Source organism: Sturnira hondurensis, unplaced genomic scaffold (assembly GCF_014824575.4).
Source record: "Sturnira hondurensis isolate 20B ecotype Veracruz unplaced genomic scaffold, ASM1482457v3 Scaffold0004136, whole genome shotgun sequence".
Lineage (NCBI taxonomy): Eukaryota > Metazoa > Chordata > Mammalia > Chiroptera > Phyllostomidae > Sturnira > Sturnira hondurensis.
In genome coordinates this window covers 55,025,477-55,038,525 of record NW_028076767.1, presented here as the reverse complement: position 1 = coordinate 55,038,525, position 13,049 = coordinate 55,025,477, and the positions used below count along the sequence as shown (strand labels likewise).

The 13,049-nt window shown below is 37.3% G+C and overlaps 1 protein-coding gene across 11 annotated transcripts in view; it reads left to right on the top strand.

The window, feature by feature from the left end:
* PKP4 (plakophilin 4) overlaps positions 1-13,049 on the top strand; it is a 245,663-nt gene that overhangs the window by 192,230 nt on the left and 40,384 nt on the right. For 8 of the 11 annotated variants that reach the window (XM_037044659.1, XM_037044660.1, XM_037044662.1 and 5 more), the window contains 4 exons: positions 1,220-1,408; positions 2,984-3,203; positions 10,209-10,341; positions 11,424-11,637. In XM_037044659.1, coding sequence (XP_036900554.1) covers positions 1,220-1,408; positions 2,984-3,203; positions 10,209-10,341; positions 11,424-11,637 — 756 coding nt within the window. The remainder of the gene's footprint in view (positions 1-1,219; positions 1,409-2,983; positions 3,204-10,208; positions 10,342-11,423; positions 11,638-13,049) is intronic. The other 3 variants (XM_037044658.1, XM_037044656.1, XM_037044665.1) reach the window with 1 other exon arrangement.

Sequence of the window (13,049 nt, the reverse complement as noted above, 5' to 3'; positions counted from 1 at the left end):
AGTGGGGAGCCAATAGCTAAAACACACATTGATCCATTTAGTTTCTTTCCATGTCATGTTGCTGTCCAGGGTAGGTAATCATTCATTTTAGAAGTTTTATGCATTAACTTTCTTGCTACCTCTCAGTAAGCAACATAAAATTGCCACTCCAATTCAGGCCCTTTTTGATTTTAGTTGTGATATGATTAACTGAGTTAACAGGATGTGACTGATGCTGTCTTTTTGTAATTGATTACTGTGTTATTTGCAATGTTTTTAAAAGCGAATGTGTGCTGACTTCATATATGTTTGTGCTTTCTCTTGTTCACATAACTGTAGTTGGTATTCTTACCAAGTGACAGATTGTACTTACTGTGAAATTGAGGATGAATCACAAACTTTGAGCATCATAATAAAGAATACACTAGCTCACATTTATTAACAAAATAAAATGTTTGTGTTTGAAATACTTTTTTCATCACGAGTCCCATGTGTAAACATTAGTTATTAGCAATTTGAATGCAAGAATATTTTGAATGATTTTATATTCAGGTACTAACTGTATTTTTTTTACACTGGAAAGAAGGTAAACAAGAATCTGGTATGTGGGTTTCTATAAAAATAATTTTTGAAAAATGCAGGGATAAATAGTGAAATAATACTTCATAATACTTAATAAATGGTATTAATTCATTACTAATACTCCAAATTTTATAACAATTTGTTTTTCTGTAAAAATCATGAATGAATTGAAAGACAGTTCTTGACAATCAGCCTTTACTAAGCACTGTGATATAGGTGTTGGGCCCTGCCCCCAAGGGGCTGATTGTCCACTCAGGGAGACGAGGCAGTTCTGCAGGGCAGGAAAAGAGACTGGCATGAACCATTGTTTGTATGTGTTTTTAACTATGAAAATCATATAATAGTAGATGAGGATGTTCTCTTTTTGGTCATCATAATAAAAATGGATTACAGTTGGAGGAATAAATTTCAGAAAACCAAACCATTTAATAATGTCTGTTTTTTTTCTTAGAAAATTTACTTTGCTACCAAAAGAGAATTTTATTCTAAAAATGTATGTGGTATCTTTTTTGTATCTGGTATCATTCCTTTGTAAAACTCACTAGGTTTGGTGTTTTGACTTAACATTTGGTCATATTGGTCAGGACTTTAATCTTTAGAGCTTTTGACCTCACCACAGTTTCTTAATTTCTTAATGATACCATTTTCCTGCCTCTAGGCTTACGGAGCTCCTATGCCAGTCAGCACAGCCAGCTTGGACAAGACCTTCGTTCAGCTGTGTCTCCCGACTTGCACATCACTCCCATATACGAGGGGAGGACCTATTACAGCCCAGTGTACCGCAGCCCAAACCACGGGACTGTGGAGCTCCAAGGATCGCAGACGGCGTTGTATCGCACAGGCTCGGGTGGGCATCCGCTGAAATTCCATTGCCCATTCGGTTGTCAGAAAGGCAGCTGTGCAGCAGATCAGTTAACAGTAAAACAACAGTTCATTTTGTACCTATTTTAGTGATATATTTTTGCCTTGGTTCAATCTAATCAATATAGTGAGTGTACTGTGAATTCCCAAATAAGTTTGTAGAGCTATAAATCTGACTGCCCTTGGGTGTAGAACCATATCAGATATACAAAGGAAAGCCTCTGTTGGGGTATTTGTCTTTTTTGTTGCCTGGAATGTGTATTTAGAAAATCTCTACGTGAGTTTTTGGCTATCTTTGACCACGGGTGTAGTCCAAGTGTGTTTGGTGTTACTCTTTTTATATAATGGATTTCCTTTGAATGCTTAAGTGTAAAATGGGAAATAAATATTCTTTATGATGGACCCAACCTGAGACAGAATGCAATAAAAGCGTTTATAAAAACAGCTAGTGTGTCCCAGCCTTAGCAGCCCCCAACCCTGGCATCTGTAGCGGGTGACAGAGCGGAGCTGCAGCTGGTGGCCGTGCAAGCTGCCAGATTGTGCTCCCTGCCTGGCTCACAGAATCTCCAGTGGCCCCTTCTTTATAAAAGGGAAAAAATAGTATAAACTAGTACAGGTTTATTAACATGTGAGTGTTAATAAATGAGCATTCACAAATGAACTCCAGGTAGCAGTGATAACCCCTAAAAGCACAACTCTAGGAGATATAACTCCCAGAACACAGGGAGGGTGAAAATGTATTTGAATTAGTTCTTTGTCAAAACTGATAATTTGTTCCACTGCAAGATTTTTTCTAGTAGAACATACCAATTTTAATGATATTAGTGCAGAAATATTTCACTTACGTTCTGCATATTATTTTCTTTAATAGGATTAACAGATAATGTTATTAAAACATTTTAATTTAGGAATAGTAAATAAACAATCATTGAAGAAATGGCCTACTGCAATAATTAGGAAAGAAGTGTTAAATACAGTGTTTAGTACCTTAACACTTAGCATCACACAATAATTTGAGGGAGGGAGTAGCTATAGAAGAATTTCATATATCAGTCTTCTTTCTTGTGAAATGAATTTTCCAAGTTAACAAAATCCACAGGTCTGTAAATGAAATGTACGTCAAAATGAATAACCTGTATACACTAAGCATTAAAAGTTTGATAGTTTTAATTTTCTACAGATTTGATATATCTTGTTTTTTATTGCTAAAGTGAAATTATAAAGTTTTGTTATTTCTGAGATTGTTTTTGTTTCTGTTGTAGTTTTATTACTGAATCTTAATAAACATATTAAGACCTATTATGAATCATATTTATAATTTCATTTTTGCTCTTTTCTGCTAAGAAAAACAAAATATTTGTTAGTTTTTTATTGTTAGTGTATATTAAAAACTTACATGTTTTTTTAGCACTAATGAGCTAGATTGGTAAAATCTAAAAGTAAGCAAGTTCTACAGTTGTTAAAAACTATAATCCTTCTTAAAATTAAAAACATTTTTGACTTTGGTAAGTATCACCTCACAGAGAACACACTAACCTTTTTTAAAATATTGACTTTCTAGTAGGTATTGGAAATCTGCAAAGGACATCCAGCCAACGAAGTACCCTTACATACCAAAGAAATAATTATGCCCTGAACACAACAGCTACCTATGCGGATCCCTACAGGCCAATACAATACCGAGTGCAAGAGTGCAATTATAGCAGGCTGCAGCACACAGCGCCAGCTGATGATGGCACCACAAGGTCCCCGTCAATAGACAGCATTCAGAAGGACCCCAGGCAAGTACTGTTTGTGTGTGTTCAGGATGCTGCAGGGTCCCAGAAGTCAGTCAGTCCCTTCATCCTCACTTTTACTCCAATTCCCAAGATTATGCTGTTATAATATCAGTAACTTCTTATCTTTAATGTTTCCAGTTGCATTGCAGCGTGTCGGTCATTGAGGTTAACTTCATTTTAAATAATTCATTTAAAGAAGGATGATGGATTCCTTCTTTTAATGCTTAAATCATAATTTGGAGAATGCACAAGTCTGTGTGAACATCTGCAGTATTCATCATTGAAATACTTCACCACTGCAACTACATGGCACATCCTATTCTGTGTCTGAGAACTTCAGAAAATGTACAGGGTTGTTTTAAAATGGAAAAGACCAGCACTGTACATTTTGAATCATATTGGTCAGTGCTCTTTTGTGCTTTTTTAAAAATATATAATCTTTATTATATTTTCCCATTGCCATATAGTCCCCTATTGTCGGTCCTTCAAAAAGCTTCCTATCATTTAAGAAAAAAATCATTTACAAAAAACTCTCATCTCAGAAGCAAAAAGTATTTGGCAAATAATAAATGTTCCCTCTTGTAGATTTTATTTGGCCATGTAGAAAACATGTTTTATTAAGATAATTGTGAGTCCTTTAGTATTTGCTTGGTTTTGAAAAACTGGCCTCCTCTTTGATGAAAGTCACTTAAAATATTCAGGGAATACACATATTTAGAAACTAAAGGAGAACTTTAAATTTCTGTAAGAGTGAAATTAACTTTTAAGCAGCTTGAGTGCTATATCAAGGCTTATATATTAGCAAGAATTTACTTTTTGCTCACAAATAGTCATTTCACTGGAAAATTGTTATGGTTATCAACTCATCTTTAGCAACCTACCAACAAATTCTAATGAATAAATTAAAGGCATGAGTGAGGTTCTTTGTTCATTAAAACAAAGTAACTAAAGGTAATCTTGAGTCAAATGGGAAACCCATGTGCTTCACTAAAACCAGCCTACCTATTCACTCTTTTTGTGTAAAATTCTTTATTGTTTATATGTGCATTTGGTTCTGCTGTTCTCCTTACCTCCTTTTTGTCATTTTAAGGATTTTATAAAATAATGTTTAATAACACATCTAATATAATTCAGAAATACTTTTACATGCTTTTTGTTGCATCCACCAACCGCAAGAACAAATGTCGGAGACTTTCAGGGTTTCAAAGATGTTACTTTATTGGCCAAGTTTAACCTGCGCAGGGACAAACTCTCAAAGTGTCTGGAGATACCGTGCCCGCAGGGGCTGCGAGAGTCGCACCCAGCGCTTACAGCTAAGTCCTCATACAGAGGCAAGCAAGCAAGCATTGCACAGAAGCAGATGTGGTGGTTAGCTATTGGCTTACAGAGCCCACGCACGGGAACAGGGTGGGGTCTGACTCAACTGAAAGGAAAATTTTGAAACTAAACAGATGGCAATCAACTTACAGGATGTTTGCTAGGGACGCAGACTCCTTGGGGCTGAGACTATTTTTCTTGTTCTGAACAATTTTATTTGAAAACCTCAAAATGACAAAGATGCAGGCATCCTAATACATGCAGAAATCCCCCAAAGGTGGTAATTTAGACCAAACTTCTGCTAAACCTGCAAAGAAAAGAATAGCTACCAAGAAAGTCCATGAAGTAGGATTAGAGCTTTGAGTTTAATATGTGTCCCTGAAGAATTCAGTTTTGACCTCTGATATAAGTTGATTCACTATAAACAAAAATTTCATGTATGATTATATTTCTAGCAATTCAAAACGTGACAATTCCATAGTCTAATGCATAAAACTGTTATACCTATCTTTGTGTGAAATTTTACTGATGATTCATTTTGTAACACGAATAAATTATTACCTTATAATAATAGGTGTATTTATTCTAGCTGAAACTGGAANAAAGAAAAGAATAGCTACCGAGAAAGTCCATGAAGTAGGATTAGAGCTTTGAGTTTAATATGTGTCCCTGAAGAATTCAGTTTTGACCTCTGATATGAGTTGATTCACTATAAACAAAAATTTCATGTATGATTATATTTCTAGCAATTCAAAACGTGACAATTCCATAGTCTAATGCATAAAACTGTTATACCTATCTTTGTGTGAAATTTTACTGATGATTCATTTTGTAACACGAATAAATTATTACCTTATAATAATAGGTGTATTTATTCTAGCTGAAACTGGAATCCAGAGGATTTTGACTTTTAAATATTCAAAGCAAAATAAAAAGCTCATGGTAATTATTTAACTTTTAGTTTTGAAAATAGCAGTTTTAAGTAATATTTGTATTTATTGCTAAACCTACTTCATCATTAATACTACATTATACTAAACCTGAAAAATTCCTGAAGGCTAAAGAAGTTGTTTGTATTTTCTATGTAAAAGGAAATTTATGAGGTTTTTTTATAGTTGTCTAGTTTGGAAGCAAGGTTTATTAATACAAACGCATCAAGTGTTAACTATTTTTACTGTAAATAATCCATTGTCTTTTAAAGAAAGTAATAGAAGTAAAAAAGATGGTCTTTATATTCATCTGCATATTCACTATTTATAGTTCTCTTCCTGCCTTCCCATAAACGCTGTTTTCCATCTCAACTCACTTCCCCTTCATCTAAAAAGGGAAATGAGTTTAACCTTCCTTGTGTTGCAAATCTGCCTGCAGGAAATTCAGCCTTAAATCTGAAAATGTTTTTATTTCACTCATTTTTAAAGGATAGTTTTACTAGATATAAATTTCAGGATTAACAGGTATAATTTGGGGGGGTAGTTTTAAAAGATGTCATTTATTGTCTTTGTTCTTCATTGTTTTTGATGAGAAGTCAGACATGGTCTGTACCATCCTTTTCATTCTGTACTGTATCTTCTTTCTGGCTGCCTTTGAGATTTTTCTTTTTATCTTTGACTATAAGCAGTTTTACACTGAAGGTTCTAGGTATAGTTTTCTTTACGTTTAACTTGTTTGGGATTGACTAAGATTATTTAAATGTTCATTGATTTTTACCAAAATGAGGATGTTTTCCACTATTATCTCTTTAAATATTTTTTCTACCCCCAATTCACTCTCCTTTTCTGAGATAATGTGGCATTATTTCACAGGTTACTGCAAAGCTCTTCATGGTATTAATCTCTTTATATTCTTCAGATTAGATTTTTAAGTCGATTTGTCTTCAAATTTACTGTCTTTTCATCTGCAGTATCCAGTTTGTTGTTAAGCTCATCCAGTGAATTTTTTCTGTTTCAGATTCTTGCATTTGTTATTTTACATAGTTTCCATGTCTTTAGTGATAGTTCCCATCTATTCAATTCTTATATACATATTTTTCTTTGAATCTTTGAGTATATTCATGATAACCATTTTGAAGTCCTCCTGTGATCGTTTCAACAACCAGGTTTTCTCTGGGTCTGTTTCTATTGTTTGGGGTTTTTTAATATCTTTGTAAGTCACATTTTTTTAGTTTCTTCTTATACCTAGCAATTAAAATGAGTATGAACTGTTATGGATGATACATTGTAGGGACTCTGGATTATGTTGTTTCCCATTAGGGTTCTGACTTTTTTTGTGGCAAACAAATTACCGAGAGCTGCTTTTGATTCTGTTGAGATTGGCTTTTTAATTTGTTGGAGTGGGTCTGTCTCAGATTTGTTTTACTCCCAGCACGCGGCCCCTACTCTGCAGCATGGTTCTTACATGGCGTTTGTTGATTCTAAATGCTGAGGTGCTCGGTGAGGTCTGCACTGACTGAGATGGAAGCCCACCATCCCCTGGCATAAGGCCAGTCTCAATTCCAGTGTATGTGCTGCTAGAGCATGCCCATGCTTGGCTGTCAGTCTGGCAGCAGCCACTGCCCACCAGACCTGTACATGTACCACACACATGCACAGCCCAGCACTTAACTAACAACATGTAATCCTCCCACATCCTTGTCCTCAGAGAATGTCCTCTGCAAAGCTCCATTTTCTCCCGTACCCTGCCCACAAGTTCTAACCACTTTGGCATCTCCAAATGCCAGTCTCTCTCCCTCAGCTCAATAAGCCAGTCATTGCTTGACTTTTTGTGCCTTGCTCCCAAAAGTGTCCTCAGGCAAAAAGCCATGTGAACATGAGGCACCTCCAGTAATTCCCTTCTCTCAAAGATCATAGTCTTGGTACCTGTTGTTCAGGGCCTGAAAACAGTGTTTTCATACATTTAGACGTCCGTTGTGCCACAGAGCCTTCATACATTGAGTCTGGTTTGATAGTCATTTACTGTGGAAAGGTAAAGCTCAGTACATTACTCCACCACGGCTTAGGTTTCAGTGAAGCAGGTCCTGGCAGGCACTGATGCCGTGTAGCTAGACCATGAACTGATGGCAGCCTTTCTAGGGTAAATTTCTGCTGAAAATCAAGGTTGGAGTGGATGCCAACCAAGTCTAACTGCCCATCTCTAGCTGGAGCCTACCGTTCATGCTGTCTGGCCCTTGTGGCACCCAAGAATGCCAGGAAATTTGGGCTACCCCTGTGCCATTTAGAAGGGACAGAAGTGTGTAGTTGTAATAATTATAAGTCCTCAAGGAAAGATTNAACTGATGGCAGCCTTTCTAGGGTAAATTTCTGCTGAAAATCAAGGTTGGAGTGGATGCCAACCAAGTCTAACTGCCCATCTCTAGCTGGAGCCTACCGTTCGTGTTGTCTGGCCCTTGTGGCACCCAAGAATGCCAGGAAATTTGGGCTACCCCTGTGCCATTTAGAAGGGACAGAAGTGTGTAGTTGTAATAATTATAAGTCCTCAAGGAAAGATTAAATCACATTCCTTGCACTCTGTTAATTACAGCATAGATTTATATACGGGTCTGAGATAGATTTTCATCAGAAATAGTTAACAGTTTCAGTGCATGAAAGAACATCTATTATTGCAGAGGATGCCCCTATTTATAATGATTTTTCAGGGATGATGAACATTAATAAAATGTCTGTATCATAATTTGAAGTATATGAAATATTTTAATACACATCATCACAATTTAATTATCACAGCCAAATAAAGAAAAAGGTAGAAACAATAGTTTTATCATTCCCTGTTCTAAATGGGGAATTTGAAGCTCCAAATAATTAACTGGTTTTCAAAATCACATAGTAAATGAAGGACCTGGGACTTCAACATAGGCAATCTAACTCCAAATTCTGTTCTTTTTCTGATGGGTTATCCTGCCTCTTGGCATTTGTGGTATTCTTAGTGTCTACTAATGACATAACATCCAGTCTGTCTCCCACGCCAGATATCTCTGCTGACTTCAGTTTTCAGAGATATCTGGGCGCTGTGCAGAGAGTAGATCAGGGGAGGGAGTAGCATTTGAAGGAGAGAGAGGATATAGGAGTCTGTTGGGTTGGCCCCAGCTTGATGGACAGAATGGGTGGGTTTGGCTTATGTTAGATATTTTGGAGTTAGTCAACAGAGCTGGCTGATGGATTGAATAACAAGGATAAGGAAAAGAGAAAAATCAAGGAGGACTGTATTTTGTTTCAGGCAACAATGTGAATGGTAAATAGTCTCCTTATTACCTGTCTTTTCTGATTCTAGTACATTTTCTACTTGGCCATGGAGTTATCTTCCTTATAAATGTGGCCATGTCCCATTCTGTTACTCTTCTGCTTCAAAACATCCATTAGTTTTGTATTCCTTGTGGAGGGACAGGATGGGCCAAAAGTAAGTTTACAGTTGTGAGTGTGCAAAACAGTTTATTCTTATGTTATTATTAATTATTGTATTACTTTTCATATGAACAACTGTAAGGGTATATATTCTTAGTTTGATTGTATACTTGTTATACAAAAATAGGGTAGCAAGAAATGTACAAGAAATGTGAAGACAGATTGCCTGAGTTCAAATGTTGCCCTGCTGTCGGCCAGCTGGGTGACTTTAGACAAGTTGCTTAGCCTTTCTGCCTCAATCTCCAAATCTATAAGGTTGCTATAAGAATAAATGAATTAACATGGATAAAATGCTTAGAATAGTGCCTGGCACAGAATACGTACTTGTGAAATTTTAAGTGCTATTTAATAATAATACAGTTCTTTAGGAAAACTGTGTATGTACATATGTGCACATTTGCACACGTTTAAAAAAAGACCAGCAGGACCCAGCTGGGTAGTTCAGTTACTTGAAGCATTGTCTCAGACACTGAAAAGTGAGGGTTTGATTCCCAGTCAGGGCACATACCTAGGTTGTGGTTTCTAGCCCTGGTCAAGCCCCAGTTGGGGCACATACAGCAGGTAACCAATTGATCTCTCTCTCTCTCTCCCCCTCCCTCCCTGCCTCTCTCTCTCTCTCTCTCTGTGTGTGTGTGTGTGTCTCTTCCTTTCTCTTTCTCCAAAATCAATTTAAGAAACACATTAATCCTCTGTTAAGGATTAAAAGAAAAAAAGACCTGCAGGAAACATCAGCAGTCTTTTTTGTCTGCACAAAGGATTAGTGATAAAAAAACTTTTAAAATAGTTTTCTCTGTTTACTGCTTATAATCAAGAGCAACTGTAAATATGATGTTTCTTGAAAATCATGAGGCCCGCAGTATTTGCGGTTTCTAGGCTGACATCAGATCTGTGTCTTCGCAGCTGCCCTTCCCTTTCGCCACATGACAGCTCACCTAGCTAAAGTTCACTTGTTTACCTGAGCCTGCGCCTGCGACTTTCTTACATAGGTAAAAAGGCATAGAATTAGAATCAAGATGAGGAAAAAGAAAATGAAAAAGTTATTCACGTTAAGAACTTCTTTGTTCCTTTGAATCACTTCTGTGCATCTGTGCATCATGAGTTCTTTAAAATCATAAGCATCTGGACTCTGCGTGTGTTCATCAGGGGAAGAAATTATTTTTATATATGTGTGTATTTTAGGATTTTTGTAACTTCCAATTCTGGTCCCAGCTGAGCTTTTTTCCTATGCCAAATGTTTCGTTCAGTGTGTTGTTAAAACACGGGCCTTCCTTTCTGAAGCCGTCTGTTTCTCATGCAGGGAGTTCGCCTGGCGTGATCCTGAGTTGCCCGAAGTGATTCACATGCTGCAGCACCAGTTCCCCTCAGTCCAGGCCAACGCAGCGGCCTACCTGCAGCACCTGTGCTTCGGCGACAACAAAGTGAAGCTGGAGGTACAGGACCCAGTGCCTTTCCACTCGGAAATTATCAGATGCCCTTTAAGAGGGATGTTTTGTATCAGATGTTCATTTACTACTTAGCTCTGCATTTCATTATTTCTCAAGGAAAGCTAGAATGAGTATATTTCTTGGAGTGCTTTTAGCATTTTCAAATTATGTGTCCACTCATTAGGTTATTTGTAAAAATAGAAAACATGAAGAAAAATTAATTTAATCTTCATTTTTAAAGTACTTTACAAAAATTTGTTGCATAAAAATTATAGTATGTTTGAAGTGAGTGAGCTCATGTATTTTCTGAGATTCTGGTGAAGATTGATGCCAATATCCAATTAAGTAAAGTTACAGAGGATTTAAAACCATTACTAATACTGAACATATAGGAACATTTTATTTCACATTTTTAAGTTTTTTTGGCATTTACAGAAACACAGTGAGTCATTGGTTATTGGCTAGTGTCTTATACTATACAGATTCTTTCTTTTAACATTTTGGGCCATTTTCCCCCTGAAATTTCCTATAGAGTATAAGTGTTTCTCATCAGTTTAATATGCAGAACAAAATGTCAGTTACAGACCAAAAGTAGATGCAGTTAAAAAAAAACAACCTAGAAATATGCATATAGTATAACAGTGAATTGACAAGTGGAAATAATTTTAGAGAAAGTAGCTTAGAGAAACAATTCTAGAAACCAAATGACTTTCATCAAAAATCCTTTTCTGTTTGATCTCCAAACCTACATACAGCTTTGTTGTATTTGAGTATTTGTTCATTCCATGTGGGACTGGAAGTATATCCCTGTGTGCGTTCTGAGGGTCAGAGTAGGACCGTGTTGCCTACATGTGACATTTGTCCACCTTGGTCTTCCTCCCTTTTCTAAGCTGTGAACCCAGGAAAAGAGCTTCATCTTGGATATTGTCCTTAAAATTTATAAAAGCTATGTTACATAGAATTAAAAGGAACCTTTGGAAATGATCTGGAATTGTCCGTTTCCCATGATGTTTTTATAACAGACTTTAGCTTGATCACTGCTGAATCCCATGTCACTTAGGCCTGGTACTTAATATTTTTCATTCCAGGTATGTAGGTTAGGGGGAATCAAGCATCTGGTTGACCTTTTGGACCACAGAGTTTTGGAAGTTCAGAAGAATGCTTGTGGTGCCCTCCGAAATCTGGTTTTTGGCAAGTCTACAGATGAAAATAAAATAGCAATGAAGAATGTTGGTGGGATACCTGCCTTGTTGAGACTGTTGAGAAAATCTGTTGATGCAGAAGTAAGGGAGCTTGTTACAGGTGGGTAAAGAATGTGATCTTGTCTCGGAGGAAATGTTGAAAACTGTCTAGACTGTGTCCCATTATGGTGCAATATGAAGGAGTTAGAAGTTCTAGATAGGAGATGGTGCAGTGCTCACACTGTGATGAAGGCTGAGTGTCATTTGATCGAATGATTCCAAAGGCACTTGCAGTGCTACTGATATCAGTTATGCTTACCAAAGCAGAAGTGTCAGCTGGTGGATGCCTTGTTCATAGAGGGCTGGATGCCATTCTTACTATGTCTTCCATAGTAAATCTACTTGTTTTAAGCAGACTGGCTCTCCCTTATTATGAAAATAAAACACACTTAATGGACTGTCTTCTACCTTCCACTTCAGCTCAGCCCATGTCTGAATGCCCGTTAGTGTCTCAGGTGCTTTCCTAGGACCTAGGGATGCAAAGATGACTAAAACTCAGTCCCTGCTGTCAGGTAGCACTCAGACTCAGGAGTAACACATGAGTTCTGGGAATATCAGTGAAAAATGGGAAGTATCGGGAATCATTAAATGTTGTGTTGGGAGCACAGAGAATCAATGGGTAGAGAAGTTGCATGTTTGATGTGAAACTGAGGTTGTCCTAAAGGATGAGGAGGCTCTCGCTGGGTAAATGGGGAGGTACTTCCAGTCGTAAGTAGAGGCTCAGAGCCAGCATGGGATGGATGTAGGATCAGCGGTACCAGTCAGAAGAGGACTCTTAAGGAAGACCAAGCTGGAGAGAAACGCAGGCCTGGTTTGAGGAGCTTACATGAGGAACTTGTGTCCTGCGTCACAGTGTCCTGTGACACTGGAGCATGGCCTGGCTAGTTTGGGTTTTTAAATACATTCTTCCTGCTGGCAGCGGGGAGGAGAATCAATTGAAAGGAGGTTAGCTTGGCATCTGATAGGGCTGTGAGGACGTCAGCCATCTAAAGATAACACTCGAGCTCTGTCAGTAATAGAAGGAATAGGTGGGCAGTGGAGAAGAGGGAGCAATTAGAGAAATATTCTTGGTCAAGGCATGGTGGGCTGCGGTAGAAAGTGAGAGACCAGGAGGAACTGAGCAATTTGTCCAAGGAACTGGACATTGCAACACCATCGGGTAGGATCAAGAGTGCCTGAGGTTAAGATGAAAGAATGATTCTACCAGAGGGCAAATATCTGACAGCATTATTATTGATAGAGAAGTGGGAAATAAAGAGTATTCATTGGTGGCAAATTATTAAGTAACTGATAGTACGTTCACACAGTGAAAGGATATATAAAGATGAAAATAAGTGTATTAGAGCTCTCTATAGAGCTACCTGCATATTTAAAAACATAGGTAAATACCTAGAAGCCTTTGCACATTAAGTGCAATATGATACTATTTTTATAAAGTTTTTAAATGTGCAGGTTGAGGCTTTAAATTATTTC